The 27,447-nt window shown below is 33.8% G+C and overlaps 2 protein-coding genes across 2 annotated transcripts; both read right to left on the bottom strand.

The window, feature by feature from the left end:
* Positions 1-14,256: 14,256 nt before the first annotated feature.
* On the bottom strand, positions 14,257-17,199 carry elac1 (elaC ribonuclease Z 1). The gene is made up of 5 exons (XM_077601254.1): positions 16,900-17,199; positions 15,971-16,177; positions 15,826-15,884; positions 15,122-15,332; positions 14,257-14,911 (listed from the first exon to the last, which is right to left on the bottom strand). Exons 1-5 carry the CDS (start codon positions 17,054-17,056, stop codon positions 14,424-14,426), a joined length of 1,122 nt encoding a protein of 373 aa, XP_077457380.1. The 5' UTR covers positions 17,057-17,199; the 3' UTR covers positions 14,257-14,423.
* A 58-nt stretch (positions 17,200-17,257) lies between these two features.
* me2 (malic enzyme 2, NAD(+)-dependent, mitochondrial) lies at positions 17,258-26,958 on the bottom strand. Its single transcript, XM_077601253.1, has 15 exons — positions 26,791-26,958; positions 24,421-24,561; positions 22,229-22,362; positions 22,002-22,151; positions 21,592-21,667; positions 21,346-21,507; positions 21,054-21,267; positions 20,683-20,780; positions 20,494-20,607; positions 20,303-20,414; positions 19,783-19,925; positions 19,362-19,464; positions 19,206-19,276; positions 18,946-19,044; positions 17,258-18,389 (listed from the first exon to the last, which is right to left on the bottom strand). The coding sequence occupies exons 2-15, from the start codon at positions 24,535-24,537 to the stop codon at positions 18,225-18,227; spliced, it is 1,758 nt and encodes a 585-aa protein (XP_077457379.1). The 5' UTR covers positions 24,538-24,561; positions 26,791-26,958; the 3' UTR covers positions 17,258-18,224.
* Between the last annotated feature and the right edge of the window lie 489 nt (positions 26,959-27,447).

Genomic DNA, 27,447 nt, shown 5'->3' with positions numbered 1-27,447 from the left:
ACGTGCATTAGTGTGTGTGTGTGGGGGGGGGGGGTGTAAATGCTTTTTGGTTGGACTTTAATACTTAAAAAAATACATTGTTTTCATAATAACATGCATTAGTCAGTGGGTGGGGCGGGGGCGGGGCTGTAAATACGTGTTGATTGGGCATTCATACTTAAACAAAACATTGTTTTCATCATAACGTGCATTAGTTAGTGGGGGGAGCTGTAAATATTTTTTGGTTGGGCTTTAATCCTTTAAAATACAGTATTGCACATTATGAACATTGTGATGACATGCACTTTAGTGTTTGTTTTTTACTTCTAGACATTTAAACAGTGGCAGTGCATTTTTTTTGCCGTTTCACGTACGGACGTATATGGACGTATCAACGTTCATCGCTGTCTTTTTGCCGGGGAAATGATACTCCGGGCCCGGTTCTGATGTGTAAAAAGCTCCAGTATTTGTATTTAATCAATAAATGCTGTTTTCGGCTGGATTTTACCCCATTTTCGGGCAATGTTTACCCGTACGCCATTGACTTTCATTGCTATCTTTTCCCGGGAAAATCATCCCCCGGCCCGGTTGTAATGTCTAAAAAGCTCCAGTATTTGTATTTAATCATGAAATGCTGCTAGGAAGTGGATTTTACCCCATTTTTGTGCATATCGATAATCGAATCAACTTCCGAAAATACTCGCATATTGTTTAAAAATACTGTCGCCCGGTTTACCTTATATGAAGTTATTATGCTTACTTGTGCAAATTCTTACGCAGGTGCTTTTGGTTTCCGACCTGATATGCAATTGTTGTGGCATTTGTTTTTTGACCTTAATGGTGTTATTCGGTTAGCTTATGCAATTGTTTGAATCAGATTACCTTAAGTGTTTTGATTATGTGCGACTAAATGGACAGAGGAGGATGCCGTTTCTTCAGAATGTCACGGTGGCGAGGACAAGCCAGGACGATTCTCACTTGCAAGTTTCAACGCTGGAATATATCAACGATGTCTCTCTGTTTTTATTAAAGTATATCTATTAATAAACCTATAAACCATGTATAGTAAGGCTTTTTTCCTTTAAAAATGACCATACATAGGATAGACCAGGGGTAGGGAACCTATGGCTCGGGAGCCACATGTGGCTCTTTTGATGGGTGCATCTGGCTCTTTGCTAACCTGTGAGCTAAAATATGGAAATTGCTGGTGACAGAACTGAGATATTACATCTAGAACTACTTTAATCTTCTTTTTTTTGCAGTAGACTCTTCTGGAATGCATCCTCTCATTGATTAGAAACAGTATAAGAATCTTTAAAAAAAAAAATCAGTTTTTTTCCGCTTTAAAAGTGGTGAAATTACAAAAAAAATTGAAAAGGCACTCGTTTACATGTATGTATTTTGACTTAAATTCGTAGTATGGCTCACAAGGAATAACTTTGGAAAATATGAATTGTTTGTGGCTCTTCATTAAAAAGGTTCCCGACCCCTGGGATAGACCATTGTTCTTAAAAAAAAAAGACCATGTATGCCATTTATTTTGTGTGTGAAAAACCCATAATAAAAATGGCATCAAGTGGTCATCGAACCTTAACTCCTTGCTCCAAAAATAATGAAATAACAACTGCACCATTAGGTGGTAAGCTTTAAAATTTACAATGTATACTAAGGCTTTTTTAACTTAAAAAATGACCATGTATAGTAAGGCTTTGTTCTTTAGAAAAAAAGGCCATGTATAGTAAGGCTTTTTTTCTTTAAAGAATGACCATGTATAGTAAGGCTTTTTTCCTTTAAAAATGACCATGTATAGTAAGGCTTTTTTTCTTAAAAAATGACCATGTATAGTAAGGCTTTTCTCTTAAAAAAATGACCACGTATAGTAAGGCTTTTTTCCTTTAAAAACGACCATGTATACTAAGGCTTTTTTTCTTAAAAAATGACCATGTATAGTAAGGCTTTTCTCTTTAAAAAAATGACCACGTATAGTAAGGCTTTTTTCCTTTAAAAACGACCATGTATAGTAAGGCTTTTTTTTTCTTAAAAAATGACATGTATAGTAAGGCTTTTTTCATAAAAAATGACCATTTATAGTAAGGCTCTTTTCTTAAAAAAAAATGACCATGTATAGTAAGGCTTTTGTTCTTTTAAAAAATGACCATGTATAGTAAGGCTTTTTTCTTTAAAAAATGACCATGTATAGTAAGGCTTTTTTCCTTTAAAGAATGACCATGTATAGTAAGGCTTTTTTCCTTTAAAAATGACCATGTATAGTAAGGCTTTTTTTCTTAAAAAATGACCATGTATAGTAAGGCTTTTCTCTTAAAAAAATGACCACGTATAGTAAGGCTTTTTTCCTTTAAAAACGACCATGTATACTAAGGCTTTTTTTCTTAAAAAATGACCATGTATAGTAAGGCTTTTCTCTTTAAAAAAATGACCACGTATAGTAAGGCTTTTTTCCTTTAAAAACGACCATGTATAGTAAGGCTTTTTTTTTCTTAAAAAATGACATGTATAGTAAGGCTTTTTTCATAAAAAATGACCATTTATAGTAAGGCTCTTTTCTTAAAAAAAAATGACCATGTATAGTAAGGCTTTTGTTCTTTTAAAAAATGACCATGTATAGTAAGGCTTTTTTCTTTAAAAAATGACCATGTATAGTAAGGCTTTTTTCCTTTAAAGAATGACCATGTATAGTAAGGCTTTTTTCCTTTAAAAATGACCATGTATAGTAAGGCTTTTTTTCTTAAAAAATGACCATGTATAGTAAGGCTTTTCTCTTTAAAAAAATGATCACGTATAGTAAGGCTTTTTTTCTTAAAAAATGACCATGTATAGTAAGGCTTTTCTCTTAAAAAAATGACCACGTATAGTAAGGCTTTTTTCCTTTAAAAACGACCATGTATACTAAGGCTTTTTTTCTTAAAAAATGACCATGTATAGTAAGGCTTTTCTCTTTAAAAAAATGACCACGTATAGTAAGGCTTTTTTCCTTTAAAAACGACCATGTATAGTAAGGCTTTTTTTTTCTTAAAAAATGACATGTATAGTAAGGCTTTTTTCATAAAAAATGACCATTTATAGTGAGGCTCTTTTCTTAAAAAAATGACCATGTATAGTAAGGCTTTTGTTCTTTTAAAAAATGACCATGTATAGTAAGGCTTTTTTCTTTAAAAAATGACCATGTATAGTAAGGCTTTTTTCCTTTAAAGAATGACCATGTATAGTAAGGCTTTTTTCCTTTAAAAATGACCATGTATAGTAAGGCTTTTTTTCTTAAAAAATGACCATGTATAGTAAGAATTTTCTCTTTAAAAAAATGACCACGTATAGTAAGGCTTTTTTCCTTTAAAAACGACCATGTATAGTAAGGCTTTTTTTCCTTAAAAAATGACATGTATAGTAAGGCTTTTTTCATAAAAAAATGACCATTTATTGTAAGGCTCTTTTCTTTAAAAAAAATGACCATGTATAGTAAGGCTTTTGTTCTTTTAAAAAATGACCATGTATAGTAAGGCTTTCTTCTTTAAAAAATGACCATGTATAGTAAGGCTTTTTTCCTTTAAAGAATGACCATGTATAGTAAGGATTTTTTCCTTTAAAAATGACCATGTATAGTAAGGCTTTTTTTCTTAAAAAATGACCATGTATAGTAAGGCTTTTCTCTTTAAAAAAAATGACCACGTATAGTAAGGCTTTTTTCCTTTAAAAACGACCATGTATAGTAAGGCTTTTTTTCCTTAAAAAATGACATGTATAGTAAGGCTTTTTTCATTAAAAAATGACCATTTATAGTAAGGCTCTTTTCTTAAAAAAAAATGACCATGTATAGTAAGGCTTTTGTTCTTTTAAAAAATGACCATGTATAGTAAGGCTTTTTTCTTTAAAAAATGACCATGTATAGTAAGGCTTTTTTCCTTTAAAGAATGACCATGTATAGTAAGGATTTTTTTCTTAAAAAATGACCATGTATAGTAAGGATTTTTTTCTTAAAAAATGACCATGTATAGTAAGGCTTTTCTCTTTAAAAAAAATGACCACGTATAGTAAGGCTTTTTTCCTTTAAAAACGACCATGTATAGTAAGGCTTTTTTTCTTAAAAAATGACCATGTATAGTAAGGCTTTTCTCTTAAAAAAATGACCATTTATAGTAAGGCTTTTTTCCTTTAAAAACGACCATGTATACTAAGGCTTTTTTTCTTAAAAAATGACCATGTATAGTAAGGCTTTTCTCTTTAAAAAAATGACCACGTATAGTAAGGCTTTTTTCCTTTAAAAACGACCATGTATAGTAAGGCTTTTTTTCTTAAAAAATGACATGTATAGTAAGGCTTTTTTCATAAAAAATGACCATTTATAGTAAGGCTCTTTTCTTAAAAAAAATGACCATGTATAGTAAGGCTTTTGTTCTTTTAAAAAATGACCATGTATAGTAAGGCTTTTTTCTTTAAAAAATGACCATGTATAGTAAGGCTTTTTTCCTTTAAAGAATGACCATGTATAGTAAGGCTTTTTTCCTTTAAAAATGACCATGTATAGTAAGGCTTTTTTTCTTAAAAAATGACCATTTATAGTAAGGCTCTTTTCTTAAAAAAAATGACCATGTATAGTAAGGCTTTTGTTCTTTTAAAAAATGACCATGTATAGTAAGGATTTTTTCTTTAAAAAATGACCATGTATAGTAAGGCTTTTTTCCTTTAAAGAATGACCATGTATAGTAAGGCTTTTTTTCTTAAAAAATGACCATGTATAGTAAGGCTTTTCTCTTTAAAAAAATGACCACGTATAGTAAGGCTTTTTTCCTTTAAAAACGACCATGTATAGTAAGGCTTTTTTTTTCTTAAAAAATGACATGTATAGTAAGGCTTTTTTCATAAAAAATGACCATTTATAGTAAGGCTCTTTTCTTAAAAAAAAATGACCATGTATAGTAAGGCTTTTGTTCTTTTAAAAAATGACCATGTATAGTAAGGCTTTTTTCTTTAAAAAATGACCATGTATAGTAAGGCTTTTTTCCTTTAAAGAATGACCATGTATAGTAAGGCTTTTTTCCTTTAAAAATGACCATGTATAGTAAGGCTTTTTTTCTTAAAAAATGACCATGTATAGTAAGGCTTTTCTCTTAAAAAAATGACCACGTATAGTAAGGCTTTTTTCCTTTAAAAACGACCATGTATACTAAGGCTTTTTTTCTTAAAAAATGACCATGTATAGTAAGGCTTTTCTCTTTAAAAAAATGACCACGTATAGTAAGGCTTTTTTCCTTTAAAAACGACCATGTATAGTAAGGCTTTTTTTTTCTTAAAAAATGACATGTATAGTAAGGCTTTTTTCATAAAAAATGACCATTTATAGTAAGGCTCTTTTCTTAAAAAAAAATGACCATGTATAGTAAGGCTTTTGTTCTTTTAAAAAATGACCATGTATAGTAAGGCTTTTTTCTTTAAAAAATGACCATGTATAGTAAGGCTTTTTTCCTTTAAAGAATGACCATGTATAGTAAGGCTTTTTTCCTTTAAAAATGACCATGTATAGTAAGGCTTTTTTTCTTAAAAAATGACCATGTATAGTAAGGCTTTTCTCTTTAAAAAAATGATCACGTATAGTAAGGCTTTTTTTCTTAAAAAATGACCATGTATAGTAAGGCTTTTCTCTTAAAAAAATGACCACGTATAGTAAGGCTTTTTTCCTTTAAAAACGACCATGTATACTAAGGCTTTTTTTCTTAAAAAATGACCATGTATAGTAAGGCTTTTCTCTTTAAAAAAATGACCACGTATAGTAAGGCTTTTTTCCTTTAAAAACGACCATGTATAGTAAGGCTTTTTTTTTCTTAAAAAATGACATGTATAGTAAGGCTTTTTTCATAAAAAATGACCATTTATAGTGAGGCTCTTTTCTTAAAAAAATGACCATGTATAGTAAGGCTTTTGTTCTTTTAAAAAATGACCATGTATAGTAAGGCTTTTTTCTTTAAAAAATGACCATGTATAGTAAGGCTTTTTTCCTTTAAAGAATGACCATGTATAGTAAGGCTTTTTTCCTTTAAAAATGACCATGTATAGTAAGGCTTTTTTTCTTAAAAAATGACCATGTATAGTAAGAATTTTCTCTTTAAAAAAATGACCACGTATAGTAAGGCTTTTTTCCTTTAAAAACGACCATGTATAGTAAGGCTTTTTTTCCTTAAAAAATGACATGTATAGTAAGGCTTTTTTCATAAAAAAATGACCATTTATTGTAAGGCTCTTTTCTTTAAAAAAAATGACCATGTATAGTAAGGCTTTTGTTCTTTTAAAAAATGACCATGTATAGTAAGGCTTTCTTCTTTAAAAAATGACCATGTATAGTAAGGCTTTTTTCCTTTAAAGAATGACCATGTATAGTAAGGATTTTTTCCTTTAAAAATGACCATGTATAGTAAGGCTTTTTTTCTTAAAAAATGACCATGTATAGTAAGGCTTTTCTCTTTAAAAAAAATGACCACGTATAGTAAGGCTTTTTTCCTTTAAAAACGACCATGTATAGTAAGGCTTTTTTTCCTTAAAAAATGACATGTATAGTAAGGCTTTTTTCATTAAAAAATGACCATTTATAGTAAGGCTCTTTTCTTAAAAAAAAATGACCATGTATAGTAAGGCTTTTTTCCTTTAAAGAATGACCATGTATAGTAAGGCTTTTTTCCTTTAAAAATGACCATGTATAGTAAGGCTTTTTTTCTTAAAAAATGACCATGTATAGTAAGGCTTTTCTCTTTAAAAAAATGATCACGTATAGTAAGGCTTTTTTTCTTAAAAAATGACCATGTATAGTAAGGCTTTTCTCTTAAAAAAATGACCACGTATAGTAAGGCTTTTTTCCTTTAAAAACGACCATGTATACTAAGGCTTTTTTTCTTAAAAAATGACCATGTATAGTAAGGCTTTTCTCTTTAAAAAAATGACCACGTATAGTAAGGCTTTTTTCCTTTAAAAACGACCATGTATAGTAAGGCTTTTTTTTTCTTAAAAAATGACATGTATAGTAAGGCTTTTTTCATAAAAAATGACCATTTATAGTGAGGCTCTTTTCTTAAAAAAATGACCATGTATAGTAAGGCTTTTGTTCTTTTAAAAAATGACCATGTATAGTAAGGCTTTTTTCTTTAAAAAATGACCATGTATAGTAAGGCTTTTTTCCTTTAAAGAATGACCATGTATAGTAAGGCTTTTTTCCTTTAAAAATGACCATGTATAGTAAGGCTTTTTTTCTTAAAAAATGACCATGTATAGTAAGAATTTTCTCTTTAAAAAAATGACCACGTATAGTAAGGCTTTTTTCCTTTAAAAACGACCATGTATAGTAAGGCTTTTTTTCCTTAAAAAATGACATGTATAGTAAGGCTTTTTTCATAAAAAAATGACCATTTATTGTAAGGCTCTTTTCTTTAAAAAAATGACCATGTATAGTAAGGCTTTTGTTCTTTTAAAAAATGACCATGTATAGTAAGGCTTTCTTCTTTAAAAAATGACCATGTATAGTAAGGCTTTTTTCCTTTAAAGAATGACCATGTATAGTAAGGATTTTTTCCTTTAAAAATGACCATGTATAGTAAGGCTTTTTTTCTTAAAAAATGACCATGTATAGTAAGGCTTTTCTCTTTAAAAAAAATGACCACGTATAGTAAGGCTTTTTTCCTTTAAAAACGACCATGTATAGTAAGGCTTTTTTTCCTTAAAAAATGACATGTATAGTAAGGCTTTTTTCATTAAAAAATGACCATTTATAGTAAGGCTCTTTTCTTAAAAAAAAATGACCATGTATAGTAAGGCTTTTGTTCTTTTAAAAAATGACCATGTATAGTAAGGCTTTTTTCTTTAAAAAATGACCATGTATAGTAAGGCTTTTTTCCTTTAAAGAATGACCATGTATAGTAAGGATTTTTTTCTTAAAAAATGACCATGTATAGTAAGGATTTTTTTCTTAAAAAATGACCATGTATAGTAAGGCTTTTCTCTTTAAAAAAAATGACCACGTATAGTAAGGCTTTTTTCCTTTAAAAACGACCATGTATAGTAAGGCTTTTTTTCTTAAAAAATGACCATGTATAGTAAGGCTTTTCTCTTAAAAAAATGACCATTTATAGTAAGGCTTTTTTCCTTTAAAAACGACCATGTATACTAAGGCTTTTTTTCTTAAAAAATGACCATGTATAGTAAGGCTTTTCTCTTTAAAAAAATGACCACGTATAGTAAGGCTTTTTTCCTTTAAAAACGACCATGTATAGTAAGGCTTTTTTTCTTAAAAAATGACATGTATAGTAAGGCTTTTTTCATAAAAAATGACCATTTATAGTAAGGCTCTTTTCTTAAAAAAAAATGACCATGTATAGTAAGGCTTTTGTTCTTTTAAAAAATGACCATGTATAGTAAGGCTTTTTTCTTTAAAAAATGACCATGTATAGTAAGGCTTTTTTCCTTTAAAGAATGACCATGTATAGTAAGGCTTTTTTCCTTTAAAAATGACCATGTATAGTAAGGCTTTTTTTCTTAAAAAATGACCATTTATAGTAAGGCTCTTTTCTTAAAAAAAATGACCATGTATAGTAAGGCTTTTGTTCTTTTAAAAAATGACCATGTATAGTAAGGATTTTTTCTTTAAAAAATGACCATGTATAGTAAGGCTTTTTTCCTTTAAAGAATGACCATGTATAGTAAGGCTTTTTTTCTTAAAAAATGACCATGTATAGTAAGGCTTTTCTCTTTAAAAAAATGACCACGTATAGTAAGGCTTTTTTCCTTTAAAAACGACCATGTATAGTAAGGCTTTTTTTTTCTTAAAAAATGACATGTATAGTAAGGCTTTTTTCATAAAAAATGACCATTTATAGTAAGGCTCTTTTCTTAAAAAAAAATGACCATGTATAGTAAGGCTTTTGTTCTTTTAAAAAATGACCATGTATAGTAAGGCTTTTTTCTTTAAAAAATGACCATGTATAGTAAGGCTTTTTTCCTTTAAAGAATGACCATGTATAGTAAGGCTTTTTTCCTTTAAAAATGACCATGTATAGTAAGGCTTTTTTTCTTAAAAAATGACCATGTATAGTAAGGCTTTTCTCTTAAAAAAATGACCACGTATAGTAAGGCTTTTTTCCTTTAAAAACGACCATGTATACTAAGGCTTTTTTTCTTAAAAAATGACCATGTATAGTAAGGCTTTTCTCTTTAAAAAAATGACCACGTATAGTAAGGCTTTTTTCCTTTAAAAACGACCATGTATAGTAAGGCTTTTTTTTTCTTAAAAAATGACATGTATAGTAAGGCTTTTTTCATAAAAAATGACCATTTATAGTAAGGCTCTTTTCTTAAAAAAAAATGACCATGTATAGTAAGGCTTTTGTTCTTTTAAAAAATGACCATGTATAGTAAGGCTTTTTTCTTTAAAAAATGACCATGTATAGTAAGGCTTTTTTCCTTTAAAGAATGACCATGTATAGTAAGGCTTTTTTCCTTTAAAAATGACCATGTATAGTAAGGCTTTTTTTCTTAAAAAATGACCATGTATAGTAAGGCTTTTCTCTTTAAAAAAATGATCACGTATAGTAAGGCTTTTTTTCTTAAAAAATGACCATGTATAGTAAGGCTTTTCTCTTAAAAAAATGACCACGTATAGTAAGGCTTTTTTCCTTTAAAAACGACCATGTATACTAAGGCTTTTTTTCTTAAAAAATGACCATGTATAGTAAGGCTTTTCTCTTTAAAAAAATGACCACGTATAGTAAGGCTTTTTTCCTTTAAAAACGACCATGTATAGTAAGGCTTTTTTTTTCTTAAAAAATGACATGTATAGTAAGGCTTTTTTCATAAAAAATGACCATTTATAGTGAGGCTCTTTTCTTAAAAAAATGACCATGTATAGTAAGGCTTTTGTTCTTTTAAAAAATGACCATGTATAGTAAGGCTTTTTTCTTTAAAAAATGACCATGTATAGTAAGGCTTTTTTCCTTTAAAGAATGACCATGTATAGTAAGGCTTTTTTCCTTTAAAAATGACCATGTATAGTAAGGCTTTTTTTCTTAAAAAATGACCATGTATAGTAAGAATTTTCTCTTTAAAAAAATGACCACGTATAGTAAGGCTTTTTTCCTTTAAAAACGACCATGTATAGTAAGGCTTTTTTTCCTTAAAAAATGACATGTATAGTAAGGCTTTTTTCATAAAAAAATGACCATTTATTGTAAGGCTCTTTTCTTTAAAAAAAATGACCATGTATAGTAAGGCTTTTGTTCTTTTAAAAAATGACCATGTATAGTAAGGCTTTCTTCTTTAAAAAATGACCATGTATAGTAAGGCTTTTTTCCTTTAAAGAATGACCATGTATAGTAAGGATTTTTTCCTTTAAAAATGACCATGTATAGTAAGGCTTTTTTTCTTAAAAAATGACCATGTATAGTAAGGCTTTTCTCTTTAAAAAAAATGACCACGTATAGTAAGGCTTTTTTCCTTTAAAAACGACCATGTATAGTAAGGCTTTTTTTCCTTAAAAAATGACATGTATAGTAAGGCTTTTTTCATTAAAAAATGACCATTTATAGTAAGGCTCTTTTCTTAAAAAAAAATGACCATGTATAGTAAGGCTTTTTTCCTTTAAAGAATGACCATGTATAGTAAGGCTTTTTTCCTTTAAAAATGACCATGTATAGTAAGGCTTTTTTTCTTAAAAAATGACCATGTATAGTAAGGCTTTTCTCTTTAAAAAAATGATCACGTATAGTAAGGCTTTTTTTCTTAAAAAATGACCATGTATAGTAAGGCTTTTTTCCTTTAAAAACGACCATGTATAGTAAGGCTTTTTTTCCTTAAAAAATGACATGTATAGTAAGGCTTTTTTCATTAAAAAATGACCATTTATAGTAAGGCTCTTTTCTTAAAAAAAAATGACCATGTATAGTAAGGCTTTTGTTCTTTTAAAAAATGACCATGTATAGTAAGGCTTTTTTCTTTAAAAAATGACCATGTATAGTAAGGCTTTTTTCCTTTAAAGAATGACCATGTATAGTAAGGATTTTTTTCTTAAAAAATGACCATGTATAGTAAGGATTTTTTTCTTAAAAAATGACCATGTATAGTAAGGCTTTTCTCTTTAAAAAAAATGACCACGTATAGTAAGGCTTTTTTCCTTTAAAAACGACCATGTATAGTAAGGCTTTTTTTCTTAAAAAATGACCATGTATAGTAAGGCTTTTCTCTTAAAAAAATGACCATTTATAGTAAGGCTTTTTTCCTTTAAAAACGACCATGTATACTAAGGCTTTTTTTCTTAAAAAATGACCATGTATAGTAAGGCTTTTCTCTTTAAAAAAATGACCACGTATAGTAAGGCTTTTTTCCTTTAAAAACGACCATGTATAGTAAGGCTTTTTTTCTTAAAAAATGACATGTATAGTAAGGCTTTTTTCATAAAAAATGACCATTTATAGTAAGGCTCTTTTCTTAAAAAAAAATGACCATGTATAGTAAGGCTTTTGTTCTTTTAAAAAATGACCATGTATAGTAAGGCTTTTTTCTTTAAAAAATGACCATGTATAGTAAGGCTTTTTTCCTTTAAAGAATGACCATGTATAGTAAGGCTTTTTTCCTTTAAAAATGACCATGTATTGTAAGGCTTTTTTTCTTAAAAAATGACCATTTATAGTAAGGCTCTTTTCTTAAAAAAAATGACCATGTATAGTAAGGCTTTTGTTCTTTTAAAAAATGACCATGTATAGTAAGGATTTTTTCTTTAAAAAATGACCATGTATAGTAAGGCTTTTTTCCTTTAAAGAATGACCATGTATAGTAAGGCTTTTTTTCTTAAAAAATGACCATGTATAGTAAGGCTTTTCTCTTTAAAAAAATGACCACGTATAGTAAGGCTTTTTTCCTTTAAAAACGACCATGTATAGTAAGGCTTTTTTTCCTTAAAAAATGACATGTATAGTAAGGCTTTTTTCATAAAAAAATGACCATTTATTGTAAGGCTCTTTTCTTTAAAAAAAATGACCATGTATAGTAAGGCTTTTGTTCTTTTAAAAAATGACCATGTATAGTAAGGCTTTTTTCTTTAAAAAATGACCATGTATAGTAAGGCTTTTTTCCTTTAAAGAATGACCATGTATAGTAAGGATTTTTTCCTTTAAAAATGACCATGTATAGTAAGGCTTTTTTTCTTAAAAAATGACCATGTATAGTAAGGCTTTTCTCTTTAAAAAAAATGACCACGTATAGTAAGGCTTTTTTCCTTTAAAAACGACCATGTATAGTAAGGCTTTTTTTCCTTAAAAAATGACATGTATAGTAAGGCTTTTTTCATTAAAAAAATGACCATTTATAGTAAGGCTCTTTTCTTTAAAAAAATGACCATGTATAGTAAGGCTTTTGTTCTTTTAAAAAATGACCATGTATAGTAAGGCTTTTTTCCTTTAAAGAATGACCATGTATAGTAAGGATTTTTTCCTTTAAAAATGACCATGTATAGTAAGGCTTTTTTTCTTAAAAAATGACCATGTATAGTAAGGCTTTTCTCTTTAAAAAAAATGACCACGTATAGTAAGGCTTTTTTCCTTTAAAAACGACCATGTATAGTAAGGCTTTTTTTCCTTAAAAAATGACATGTATAGTAAGGCTTTTTTCATTAAAAAATGACCATTTATAGTAAGGCTCTTTTCTTTAAAAAAATGACCATGTATAGTAAGGCTTTTGTTCTTTTAAAAAATGACCATGTATAGTAAGGCTTTTCTCTTTAAAAAAATGACCACGTATAGTAAGGCTTTTTTCCTTTAAAAACGACCATGTATAGTAAGGCTTTTTTTTTCTTAAAAAATGACATGTATAGTAAGGCTTTTTTCATAAAAAATGACCATTTATAGTAAGGCTCTTTTCTTAAAAAAAATGACCATGTATAGTAAGGCTTTTGTTCTTTTAAAAAATGACCATGTATAGTAAGGCTTTTTTCTTTAAAAAATGACCATGTATAGTAAGGCTTTTTTCCTTTAAAGAATGACCATGTATAGTAAGGCTTTTTTCCTTTAAAAATGACCATGTATAGTAAGGCTTTTTTTCTTAAAAAATGACCATGTATAGTAAGGCTTTTCTCTTTAAAAAAAATGACCACGTATAGTAAGGCTTTTTTCCTTTAAAAACGACCATGTATAGTAAGGCTTTTTTTCCTTAAAAAATGACATGTATAGTAAGGCTTTTTTCATAAAAAAATGACCATTTATAGTAAGGCTCTTTTCTTTAAAAAAAAATGACCACGTATAGTAAGGCTTTTGTTCTTTTAAAAAATGACCATGTATAGTAAGGCTTTTTTCTTTAAAAAATGACCATGTATAGTAAGGCTTTTTTCCTTTAAAGAATGACCATGTATAGTAAGGATTTTTTCCTTTAAAAATGACCATGTATAGTAAGGCTTTTTTTCTTAAAAAATGACCATGTATAGTAAGGCTTTTCTCTTTAAAAAAAATGACCACGTATAGTAAGGCTTTTTTCCTTTAAAAACGACCATGTATAGTAAGGCTTTTTTTCCTTAAAAAATGACATGTATAGTAAGGCTTTTTTCATTAAAAAATGACCATTTATAGTAAGGCTCTTTTCTTTAAAAAAAATGACCATGTATAGTAAGGCTTTTGTTCTTTTAAAAAATGACCATGTATAGTAAGGCTTTTTTATTTAAAAAATGACCATGTATAGTAAGGCTTTTTTCCTTTAAAAATGACCATGTATAATAAGGCTTTTTCCTTCAAGCCTTACTTTTTTTTAAAGGAAAAAGCCTTATATATACATGGTTATTTTTTAAAGAACAAAAGCCTTACTATACATGGTCATTTTTAAAGAAAAAAGCCTTACTATACATAGTCATTTTTTGAAGAAAAAAGCCTTACTGTACATGGTCATTTTTTTAAGAAAAAAGCCTTACTATACATGGTCATTTTAAAAGAAAAAAGCCTTACTATACATGGTCATTTTTTTAAAGAACAAAAGGCTTACTATACATGGTCATTTTTTAAAGAAAAGAGCCTTACTATACATGGTCATTTTTTTTAATGAAAAAAGACTTACTATACATGGTCATTTTTTAAGAAAAAATGGTGACCTGTATACTAAAGCATTTTTTCCTTAAAAAAGACCACATATACTAATATAATAAGGGTTTTTTTTTTTAAAATAAAAAATAAGAACATGTATAGTAAGGCTATTTTTCACTAAAACAAAGACCATGTATTGTAAGGCTTTTTTTCTTTAAAAAAAGACCATGTGTATATAGTAAGGTCTTTATTCCTTGAAAAAAACATATAGTGAGGTTATTTTTCTATTTTAAAAAAAGACCATGTATAATATTGCTTTTTTTCTTCATCTTTAAGTGACATAGTATATATTGTGTCTTTAGAAAAACCAGATACCTTGAATACTATCAAAATACTTTGTCATCTGGATGATTTACTCTTGCATCGAGGAATGTCGATGGTGAGAAAGTCCTCGGCAAGAATGACCTCCACGCTGTCGTCGCAGAGAACTTCTTCCGCCTGCCGTCTGAGTTCCGAAACCTTGTCGTCGTCGTCTCCTTCCCGGTGAAGGTTTTCGGGTTTGTACCTCTGGCTAAAATGATACAGAGCCAACCGCCGAGCCTTGCAGGCCCGCGCCAACTCTGCCGCCATTCCGGGCGTGCTGTGCCCGCGCTCAACCGCCTTATCCCGGTGCACTTCCCCCAAGGTGGCTTCGTGGACGAGGAGGTCGGCCCCCCAGCACACGTCGAAGCCGCCGCCCGGCGCCGAGCTGCAGTCCCCCAGGATGCATACTTTCCTTCCAGGGATTTTCTCATCCAGAAATTCAGCAGGCGAGATAACTCGTCCGTTCGCCAGTTGAACCTGGTGACCCGCTTTGAGACGTCCGTACGCAGGACCCGGATTCAGGCCTGGACGACACAAACAAAGATAATGATTGCTTTAACTGTCTAACACATCAGATATGAGAATCAATCTTGAATACAGCGAAAAAAGTCGAAAAAAACTAGAACTTTATTTCTATTTTCCAATTATTTTCATGGAGTCCCATGAAGGCAAAAAATAAGTTAGAGTGAAATGTTTATTGGATGTCAAGCAAATGTACGTTGTGGGCAACCAACCAATTTCTTTGAGTAATTCCATCTTGAGCCTGCCCGGCCGGTCACGTTCATGCACACAGAATCCAAAAGAGGGAACGCGGTGGAACAGTGGGAAGGCTTTCACCACAAACTTGTCATCTTCGAACAGAGAGTAAGTCCCGGACGAGGTGTCAATTGAGATGTTTCTGCCGGGACGCTCCAGGGGGAACGGGGGATCATTCGATGCCGTCATCTATACACGCAAATAGTCTTATTAATAAACAATCCAACTATATAGCTTCACTAATTTATGCACAAATTATAACAGTGCAAAGTATGGCTTTTGTGCTCAAGTGCGCTAACTTTGTTTTGGTCGTTTTATAGGTGAATGTTAAATGTGTTAAGTATCAATGGCCTTAGGTCAGTGGTTCATTTGCTGGCATTGGATCCAGACCTGCGATGTCAAAGTTTGGTTAATTTCATTTTTTTTCATAAATTGATACAATTGTTCAGTCTTCAAGGGGGTTTATGATTTTTACAAATTACTGCCCAACATACATAATGATAATAATATATAATTTGTCTGATGATGCAATGACAGTTAGTGGCTTAAGACTCGTGTTCATTTTTGCATTTCCTCAAACGTTTTTAAAATGGAGGATATCTGTCCAACATTTGTGATATTAGACTTGCAATTATTTCAAACAAAAACAATACTGATGCATAAGCGAAAAGGAGTAATGTACCTCAAGACTGAGCTGACCCTCCTCTGGACTTTGACCGAACGTGGGCTCCAGTTCATGAACTGCACACAAAGCAGCAGAATTTCCCGACATCAAAAGGTTTAATACGTGCCCTGGCAGGTGACCAGAAAGTTTTACGGCGTCTGACCAGCGTAAGGGAAGACCAGCTGTGAGGCCGTCAAGCCCAATGTGACCCGCAGAAAGCGACGCAGGCCACTCGGCCCGAAAATATCCACGACTTTGTCGTCGGCCCGGGAATCGGAGGTGAAGTTGAGGCTTACGGTGCAGAGGAGGCCCGGCAGGCCGAACAAGTGATCTCCGTGAAGGTGAGAGATGAAAACCTTGCTGATGCGACCTAGGACATGGTTAGCTAAGTTGTTTCACTTGCGTGTTGGCACACATGGAAAAATACAGAGGCAATACTTCCATATTGCCTTTATTTTAAAACCTACATCATTGGTTGATTGGTTGTTCTTAACCCACATGCAAAAAAATAGGATTCTTTTAGCATTAAGATTATTTTAATAAAATCTCCATCATTGGCTTATTGATTGTTCTTTACCCTCATGGAAAAATTAGGATTCTTTTAGAATGAAGATTCTTTTATCTGATGTTTTTATAATTTTACTTTTATATTTTGTTTTCTTCTCTATAATGCATTTACAATATAAATACAGATCATACAACCAGTGTGTTAAGTTTAGAAATTCACCATTCAGTTCAATGAAATGAAGTCTCAAGATCTTTGACTAAGACTCTACGTTTAAAAAAATAATAACAACAATAATCGTCATCTTAATGTGGAAAACTGGACACTGTGAACAGATTCATTTTCTAGATTAAATTTTCGAGATGTATAACTTCCTTGAAGTTGCACACTATTAATTAGGACGTTGGGTGTCAACAACAGAAATCTGACTACTACTACTTATAGTAGAAGCAACTGAAAATCAAATTTTAAGCAGTAAATATTTGTCGCAGTAATATTGGTTGTAATTGTTGTAGATTGTGTAAAGGTAAAGGTAGAGGTACAACTAAATAGGTGAGCACGTCCAAGTGAGGATGAGTCGGACTGACCTGCTCGTATTTGGCTCTTCATCAGCTGCGTCTGCGTCCCTTCCCCGCAATCGAACAACCAACAATCGCCATCATTCCGCAGCACCAGGGCCGAGGCGCCGCGATGAGGGGACGGGTAAGCAGCGCCCGTCCCTAGGAAGGTCAAGTCCATGGTCATCGACACTCAAAAGAAGCTGGAAAGGGGCTTGTTTTGAAAGTTTCTTAAAAACTGGCCAGCATGGCTCCCTTGGTTTGCAATCTCACTTGTCGCGCAAAGATGACGAAAGAGGGAGACGGCCCGTTCAAAACTATAGGATTTCACACTACTGAGACAACTATTGTTTTCATAGAGAAGAAAAACAAAAAGGTGGCGTGGGAATGTATATATCAACATTTTAATCAACTATTGGAAGATTACTTTCCTCTCAAATGAACATTTTACGACTCGGCTTTCACAATCTGCGTTCTTTAATGACAGCTAGGCAACACAGAGGTTTTCTTGAAATAAATATATTTTTTAACATACTACTAAAAGACAATCCAGACTGTATCATGGATAAAACTAACATCAGAAAAACATTACAACCGGCTAAAAAATAAAGGGTTAGGCCACGAGGTTTCTAATTGTCCAGTGTGTGAGGTCATAATGACTACAATTTGCAGCAAAATGAAGGGATAATGATGCCTTTTCATATAAAATATATATTAGATCAAATTAGAAAAAATATTTCCAAAATTGGTCATATTTAATTTTCTATTCCACATATTGAATTAGCAAAAATAAGAATGCACTGTAAAAATCTGCAAAGTACTGAAAATATATTACCGCATTGGTATTTTGCATGGTTAAGCAACACGTGAAAACTATTTCCCTCAAATGGCACAATGTAGAAATGCTGTTAAAGAGTGCAAATTGGAGAAACAGTGTACTCAAACAAAAAATCACGTATCAGTCATGATTCATGTGTTAGTCATCTTGGGTACATAAAACACAATTGTTTCCTCCCTTATCCTGTATTGGGTATTTTTTCTTTTAAGATGTAGGTACTAACAATTACCAAACCTGTTAAAAGTATGTCTTTAGTGCTTTATTTAAATATAAATGATCTATTTGGCCTGCTTGTAGGGAAAAGATTTTAGGGCTTATGTTGGCCTTTTGCACCACTAGGGGGTGCAAGTGTTCAAGGTACTTATCAGCGAGGCAAGAAAAAAACTGAAAATTCCAAACTCAAATGCCCATGCTGTCACAAGGCAGCTAAAATGTAACATAATACATTCAGTTCAGTTGTTCTTCATGGTATGGCTGTATGAATGGAGTGGCAACGTAACTTAAGGAGTGAGTGTGTCTAGTTACTAGGCTTGGGGCTGAAGCTGACCCCAGGCCAGTCGTAGGTGTCCGGCAGGAAGGAGTCATAGTTTGTGTTCCACACCGTTGCATGCACGAGAGCATTCTTGTCCACTGGCTCCGGGTAGCGAAAGGCCATGCCCTTGGCGTACACATATTCCACCACCTGCTTATACAGAAACACAGTCATGAGAGCTAAGTAAGACTGGTGCCATTGCAGTAGCACACCAATTTAAGCAGAGACCAGGGAAAACATATTTCAGAATGTTGTTCTATTACAAGGAAACAAATGTATACAAAATACAGTTATAAAATGAAGATATGAAGTGGAGGAAAAAATGCAATTATACATTAATCATCTTTCCATTGCTGCCAAGCCCTCCAACTCAAAAGCACTTTTGTTAGATTTGTGACTGGATGGACAAGTAGATTGAAGGTGGAACGTGTGCCTTCTCTCAATTTAAGAGATGCAGTGTTTTACGATAAAAACGTTAAAAATTGTATGATATATTTGGCACACAAATTGTGTGTTTTTCTTTGTTTTGTTTCTGTTTTGATATTTTACAGGATATTGAACTCAGTGGTAGCTTAGTGGTCTGAGTGTCACCCTGCTATTGTGGAGGACTCTCAATTCCTGCTTGTGCATTGAGTCAGAAATTACAACTGACATTAAAAAAAATAATAATAAAATGGGATGTTTACAAAATGTGTATTTGTCTTGCCTTCACAGCCATCTTCAGAGAAACTTCTCTGATGTTGGATAAAGGTGGGTATAGTCGACCTTCTTTCAGCTCTTTATCGGTGACCTGTTCTGCCAACGTCTGCAAATATAACAGTGCAACTTACTGCATATGAACAGGTAGTTTTCCATGTTATGTCAATAGACATAATACATAAACACAAGATAGTGGTGGCAGCCTAATGGAAACATAATGCCAGTTAACATTGACAACATAGAGTACAGATCACAGTTATAACAGACCTTAGCAGCCTCCAGGAATACTGTATCACTGATGTGACGCACCCCGCTAAGGATGACAGCTAGAGCCACACCTGCAAACATAAAGCAATATAAGAGTCTACTCGGGGATTTCTATGGCTAACGAACAGTAACGAAGATTTAGCTTTTGTTGCTCACCTGGGAAGATGTAAGCGTTGTTGCCTTGACCGGGGGTGAAAACTCGCCCGTCACTCAGAGTCACTGGATCAAAAGGACTACCGCTTGCAAAGAGACATCTGCCCTGTTGGTGTGTTTGTGAATTGTTGTTGTTAGAATGCCAATAAATCTGCACACAGGTACAGTGAACTCATGCACAGCGAAATTGGCAAGAAATTGAGGCCAACTTTTGGAAGTTTATCATTTCCGGGTTCTTTCCCTTTTAGACAGAGTTATAGTCTGAGAAGGAAAACAGCAATTTGGTGAGTTCGTTGGAAAATGGTGATAGGTCATGTCCCCCCCAAAATCTGTGGTTAAATGAATTCTAGAAAGCTAAAGTGCCCATATCTGGGGTTCACTGTACTGTTTCTATATTATTTGTAAAAGAGTAAATTGTGTATACATCTGTAAACGTATAGGCATCTTCAGCGGTACACTCTGCTTTGGTAGTAGGGTTGCTCAGGGCGAAGATGATGGGGCGATCATTTATGGCACCCATGGCCTTGATGGTATCGTGGGTGAACAGGCGACCGGCTCCCGCCACGCCTGCCAGTGAGCGACAAAAAAAAAACATTTAATAGTTATTTTAAATACATATGCATTTGTATTTTTGACTCCTTGGTAAGTTATTGGAAAGGACGCTGTGAGCGATGAGTTTTACATGATAAAATGTCATTGCAAATAATGCCTTAGGAAGAAAGAAACCATCAAATTTAAGATTACTTAGACACTTAATATAAGGAGCAGCACATCAAGTTAGAACGTGAATGAATCCAAGTGTAAAAAATTCACACCAAAAACGACTGTCTCTAGACATTAGTGAGATTGTACATTCCTAACCAAAAATGATCAGGAATTATTCAATAAATCAAGCTTCAAAGTTTTGTTGACTCCATTTAATATGTTTTTAAGTGTGTTCTTACCGATAATAGCTGTTGGTCTAATGGTATTGATGGCATCCAGAAAGCTGCGAACATCACCAGGACTTTTGTGAACAAATGCTTCCTGGTTAGCATCCGTGGCCTGCGACCTTCCCTGAGGATGCAAACAGTGAAGCCAATCGATGACAACCACTTCTCTGAGCCAGACAGGAAGCATGCTCACTTATACTGACCTTAACGAGCAAGCCGTCTTTGTCAAACATCCAGATCCTCTCCCTGGCGTCCGCCTGCGACATGCCTGACTCCATCATGGCCATGACAATCAGGTTTGCGATTCCCAGAGCAGCCTATAGACCCGGCAAAATTAGTCCATTCAATTGCATTTTCATAACACACACGACTGAGCAGTGGGGTCAGTGTACCTCTCCGGCTCCTAGAAAAAGCACTTGGTGTTCTGTGATAGGCTTTCCAGTGGCTCTCTGAGCCGCAAGCAGACCAGCAAGGGCCATAGCTGCTGTCCCTACAATGAGGAACAAACAGAAAATTATTTAAATAAACCGATACCTGGTGTTAGGAATATGTACATATATGATACTATGTTTCCTTGAGGTCCAAGGGCCGTTAGTTACGCCGCAATATTTGGATGATTTTTAATTTAATAATGCTCTTGACATCCAGTAATAGATACCACTATATACAAGGATTTTATAATAAACATAGGTGTCGCATTATAAAATCTTCTGAGAAACATGGCATATGTATCAGTCATGCACCAGCAACTATACTATTTTACCTTGAATATCATCGTTAAAGGTGCAGTACTTCTCCCTGTACTTCCTGAGAAAACGGAATGCATTGTGGTTCCCAAAATCCTCAAACTGGATCAGTGTGTCCTGCCCATATTTGTCCACCACGGCCTCCATGAATTCGTCGATAAGGTCATCGTAAGCCTGCGAACGATCTCTCCTCTGGTAGAGGCCCATGTAGAGCGGATCCTTAAGAAGAGTCTGATTGATGGGTTGGAAAAGACATGTTATGAAGCGCTGGTATTTTAGGCATTTAGATTTGACAGAGCTCCTCCCCACCTCGTTGTCCGTCCCGACGTCAATAACGACGGGCAGGCACTTCTCAGGCCTGATGCCAGCGCAGGCCGTGTAGAGGCAGAGTTTGCCAACAGGGATTCCCATACCATAAACACCCAAGTCGCCGAGGCCTAAAATACGCTCTCCATCGGTCACAACGACTGCCTATAAGGGGGAAGCATTCGTTATTGTGACGTGCAACTTCCTTTCATTTCCGAGTTCCTATTAGGTTAAAGAGGGAAGACTCACGGCCACATTTGTTTCTGGCCAGTTGTCCAAGATGGAGCGAACGTGTCCTTTATCCAGAATGGAGATAAACAAGCCCCTAGTGAAAAAACAGGACTTGTAATAAAGTTATTTGCAGGACGGCATTGGTTGATGGGAACAAACTTGTCCTCTGGGACCAAATTTTTGGGGGACAAATGAGCTTCATACTAGTTTCTTTTTTCATAATAAAACATATTTGTTTAATTTCCATTTAATCTCACTCCATTGTCTTGGTTGTTATGACATTGCCACTTGGGGTGCGTTCAAAGTCTCTAACAACTTCTCATATGCTCCAATGTAAATGCATCCTTAGCTTCTTTCTAACATTCCAAAGTCTCAGTTTTTTAGAAGGAAAAGTTTTTGATCATAGAAATTATAGATGCATTCCTTACTTGGGTCGTCTAAAGATGTGTCCATACTGTGTACAGGCCAGGCCGACGGTAGGTGTGTAAACGATGGGCATCAGCTCCTCGATGTCTCCCATCAGCACTCTATAGAAGAGCCTCTCGTTTCTCTCCTGGATGCCCATTAAGTAGATGTACCTGTCCAGTAAAATAGATCACATAGAATTTAAAGCAGGGGGTTTGTAATTTTAACAGTGGACACAATATGATTTTACTTTTCAAGGGGATCCGTCATTTTCTTGAGATTCTTCTGGAAGCGCATGGCCTGGAGGTCTTGCGTTTCTACTTTAGGAGGAAGTAGGCCATGTAACCCTAGTATCTGTCGCTCCTGTAAAGAAAAGGCCATTCCCTGTAGAAAGACAAAACAATGAAATGATTTCTCTTGAGAATTACAACGGAAAGGCTTCATTGAATTTGAACTTCAGAGAATAAATGGTGGTTCCTCTCCTATGAGATCTGATGCCATGTGTGAAATGTGTCTCAGTACACTTCATACTGCTTGCAAAGCAGACATGGCATCTGTAAAGCTGACATTTAGTGTGTAGATTGGAGGCCCTCTTCCATGACCTTTGTGTCACAAGGTGGCATATTGCCATTAGATAGAGCAACTTGACTTGTTCACCCCTGATGGATGAAGCCAACAGCTGAGTGAACAGAGCACAGCAAAGCACTTTTGAAAAAGAGGGCGTTGTCTGCAGGAAGCCAATATGTGATAGGGTGTGAGTTGGTATAGTACAGCCTCGGTTCCTTTATTTGCGTATAGAGGGGCTCCACGCACAAATCTAGTACATCTGAGGCTCATTATGTTTGGACACATACAGAGGGAGGAGATCATAGTAAAACGCAAAGTCATGCTGATAGAACAATTTTCCTGACTAGCTTGCTCAATGTCATGGTGAAACTATGTTAGATTTAGTTGGAATATGATGCTTAAGCAAATGCAATAATATTGCCAGTGATTACCAAGACCTGATAACAGTTGGTGAAGGACCTGTTGAGATGGACGTTTGGAATGTCTATTTTTAGTACGACACTTACTCTGGTCAGGTCTAAGTTGGGCATAAGCAGAGAGAAACACCAAGCCGTAGTCATAATATGTATTCTAACTTTATGAAAAAGTCTATTTTATAGACCATCTACAAATTTGAGAAATGTGAAAGTTAAGTTTAAAGCATAAATGAACACTAGCAACACTGCACAAGATCGGAAATTGTGATGTAAAATAACACTTACGAGACATTTTTCTGTGGAAGGAAGTTACTGCTGCAGGAAATCATGGCGAACATTGGGTACTTTAAGCTAGACAGTCTGATTAATGTCTCAACTCGCATAACGTGATTTGCTGAATCCCACAAATGGCTTTAGTCGTACAAAAAACTGGCGAAGAATGACATGTCAGGATTCATGTAAAACAACCAAAGAGATAAATATGTCTGGAAGGATGACAGGAAAGACATCGAATTTCTGAATTTAGAGGGATTGAAGTAAGACAAATCAATTTACAAAATAAAACAAAATGCTTTAAACCTTTCGTAATATTACATTCATAGTTATCTCATAATTTTATTTGGATATTTAAATCATTATTTTCTCTACTGTTATTTACTTACTTTTTTTTTTACTGATTTTAGTACTTCTGGATGTCAAGAGCTGACTGCTTAAGATACCCAACACTGTTCACTTGAGTAAAAAGAGCCCCTTAATTATCTTTTACAATTAATTTTGTGACACTTTTTAGCAGTTTAGCACGTGCACTTCCGGTCAAAATCAAATCAACATTTTTGTTGGGCTTTGTTTAACAGAGAACAAAAAAGTTCTGAGTTTTTCACCATTTCATATTCTACACTTTGTTTCAAATTGTGACTTTTTAGAACAAAATATTTATTATTAATATGTTAAATATAGTTTGTGTGTTTCCTGACAAATAAACATTTTTTGCACTTAAATGAGTAGTTTATTAGTATATATTATCACTACATTTGACAATGAACAATAGTTTTTGTGTATACCTACAGTACAATGCTTTTGCACTAAAGCAAAGCTAGGAAGCATCAATCTGGTTTCAAGATGGCATTTACAGATCCATTACAATGCAAACCACTCCCCCAACCCTCCACCCTTATTCAAGGTTTGGCCTCAATGTGGCACAACAGACATTTATATTCTATATTTATTAAGAAGAGATAATCTGCTGCTAAAATCCAACTACTGTTTAGAATTCTAACTGGCTCTGTCACTTTAAAAACCAAAACCAAAACATGCAATGTGTATAGATTTAATTTTAAACCACTGTACTATAGAACATACATTCAGGACATGTAGTGTAATCATCATTCACTCTGGCATACAAAAAAACTTATGCTCATCACGCAATAGCACATATAGTACATGTTTAAAGCACGCTTACTTTGTTGGTGCGGGGGTTGAGCATTAAGGGCTTGCCCTTTTCCTTTGTGTGTGCCCATCTGCACGTAGACACGTAGGCAGACCTGAAAGAAAAACTGCTCCTGAGCCGGGACAGCATGTTGGACTGTCGGTAGTCTGGAGGCTGGAAGGTTGAAGATGACCGGACAGAGAGAGGAGGGGCAAAAGAAATGTTAACTCACAGATGGAAGAAAAAAAGGGTCATCATGGAAATAAGTTTCAGCCCAATTAATAAGATCCCTAAATAGGCAGCAGAGAAATAAGAATGCATTGAATGTTATTTCAAATAAGGATGCGTCAATATATTCATTGTTATTTTTTTTGTGCAATTAAAATAATGCAAAAATGTTTTGTAAATGACAATGATTTTGATGACCCATTTTTTATTACGAGCAAGTAAATCATATTGTATGTATTCATTCATAGGGGTTTCCATTGAAACACACTGACAGGAGAATAATCACACCAAGATTAGAAGAGCTGAGGTTTTTAATCTGCACGTTGACGTCAGTGATTTGATGCGCGTGAAAGTACAGCTTTGAGGAGCGAACATAATCCTTATTTTACTGCTGCTCCACACGAAGAAAGAAAGGAAAAGAGCACGTGACAAGATGCTTTCTAATATTTTGGTTACCTCATTTAGCAAAAAAATGAGAGTGGGAGTGCCTGGAATCGATGAAGAAAGCAAGGATGCTGGAGCCTATCCCAGTTAACTATGGAGAGGAGGCGGGGTACCTCAAATCACTCTTTTCCTTTTTTTTCTTAGTAAAATACAAAATCAAAATCCACTAGTAGAGCGGGGTACACCCAGAATTGGTTGCCAGCCAATCACAGGGCATACCTCGAGACAAATTTAGTGTTCAATCAGCCAAATATGCAAATGTTTTACATGTGGGAGGAAACTGGAAAATCCGGAAATCTCCAAACGCAGGTTCAATATCGTTCTTGAGTAAATGTGCAGGTAAAATTTGTTTTTGATGTGAGTTTCATGAAAACATTTCAGTTAATAGGGAATGAAGTAGAATGTTGCTGTCCATTCAGATAGATCATACGTTTTAAAAGGAAGCTAGCCTTAGCAACGAGATAATATTAAGTATGACTGCTTTCAAAAAAGTCACTTGTAAGTTGCAACCAAACTGGGGAAATTGTGAATTGTTGTTATTTATAGATTAAGACACAAATATACTAGTCTGTGCTATGTGAGATCAAATTCGAGTGAATCTGGGCCATGGACTAAATTGAGTTTGACACCTAGAGAGTTATTGCGCTACGCATTTTTTACGATGTGTGTGTCATGTTAGAATAAAAACACCATAAGAATAAAGAATTATAGGCACTTTACAATTTTCTCTTGTCTTGCAGGACTTTTCATATTTGCCTTCTCCAGGCCAACAGCAAATATGGAATTCATTACCATGTCAACTGAGGTAGAATTTTGGGTTTGAACAAATAAGTGCTACTTCTAAAACAAACTTCTCACTAATACTGTATGCAAATTTTTTAATGTTTGTTGAGGTGAGTCACTCCAACACACTTTCTTGACAACAATCACTATTTGAATCTGAGCTTGGGCACCACCTTGTGGCAGTTTAGGATGTTTCACCAAGAGGGCAAAAAGTGTGAATTTGTAAGTTTTCTATGGCTTGTCTAATAAACAGAGGATCACCTACATTGAAATGATTCTTTATATCTGGCAAGCTCTGTTCAACCTTTCAGGTTCTTCAGTTTTTTTTTTTTAAATCCTTAGGTAATGTAATTAGCTGATCCTTTTCACTCTTAGTAACAAGGGTCATCATTCCATGGTATCTTGTAGCCTATAAAGAAATAAAACCTACTGACTGACGTGCTTTAATGTCCAAAGTTTTATGATGAAAGAGTGAAATAGCCTATCAAGTCAGTGGCACCTAAATTCTTTCATTCATTCAATGCACGACTAACTAACTATTAATAGGACCCAAGTGGTGAATTTAGTGAGAACATTTCCTCTTTGTTTAATGTGTAACTAAACAAAACAAAAGACCTGAAAGTGTTAAGCCTCTCTTTTAAAAACAGTACAGGACAGCAGAAATGAATCACGCAGCCATTGAATTGCAAAAGGCTGCACTAGTCATCGAATTATCTAGCTTGGCCACCGGTCACGCGCAGATCATAAACACAAAATGTGTCTTTGGGTTTGACTAGACAGACGATGGAGCTTTTTAAAAAAAGCTTTTTTAAAATAAAATGAATGACGCAGGGCAAAGAATTTTGACAGGCTTGTTGAATTAGCGCATGCACTCGTCATATAAATCGATGCTTCCTCCCTCTTGTCAACTCTTGAGTTTTAAGTTATAAGTTTTAAATGACGTCTTACCTGATTTTTAATGCTGCTGTGGGGAATTTAGATTAAATCTCTGCTGGACATCGTTTTAGTGGCTCGTACAGCGGCTCCGATGACAGTTGTAGCCACTGAAGGAACGCTCCACAGATGCACTGAAAAGGCTGGCATCCGCAATCGAGAGGAACTGGCACGACCAGCCAATCAGAAGACGGGATTCCATTTTGACGTTTACCGTAACTAACAACATGGAGACGCTATTTGAATACAAAACAACCTGCACATTGTAGTACATATTATCACCGTAAACACTGCAGAGCACTTGTAGAAGGACATTAAATAAATAAATACATAAATACAAGTTGTGAACGGGCATTACGCTTTTCTGTCAGAATGTTGTATATTAACTCATTCATCACATATTGCCGTCAATGGCAGCCAATAAGGTGGTTAATAATAATTAAACTAATGAATAATGCTTCTTTGTGTTTTTATGCCCCGTCAGTCCTAAAAAGAAATGCAAAGCAGAATTTTGTATTTGTTTTAATACGCATTATTTCACAAATAAAATGCAAACAAAAAACTGAAAAATTAAAAATACATATTTAGCATGTGAACCTTGGACCTTGATCAAAATTGTGTAGAAAAAGCCTGCAAAAATAGCTAACATTAAGTCAAACATGCAGATTGCAA

This window comes from Stigmatopora argus, chromosome 5, assembly GCF_051989625.1.
Source record: "Stigmatopora argus isolate UIUO_Sarg chromosome 5, RoL_Sarg_1.0, whole genome shotgun sequence".
In the NCBI taxonomy this organism is placed as follows: domain Eukaryota; kingdom Metazoa; phylum Chordata; class Actinopteri; order Syngnathiformes; family Syngnathidae; genus Stigmatopora; species Stigmatopora argus.
Note: the sequence above shows the minus strand (reverse complement) of the source record. Positions and strands in the feature narration are given on the sequence as shown.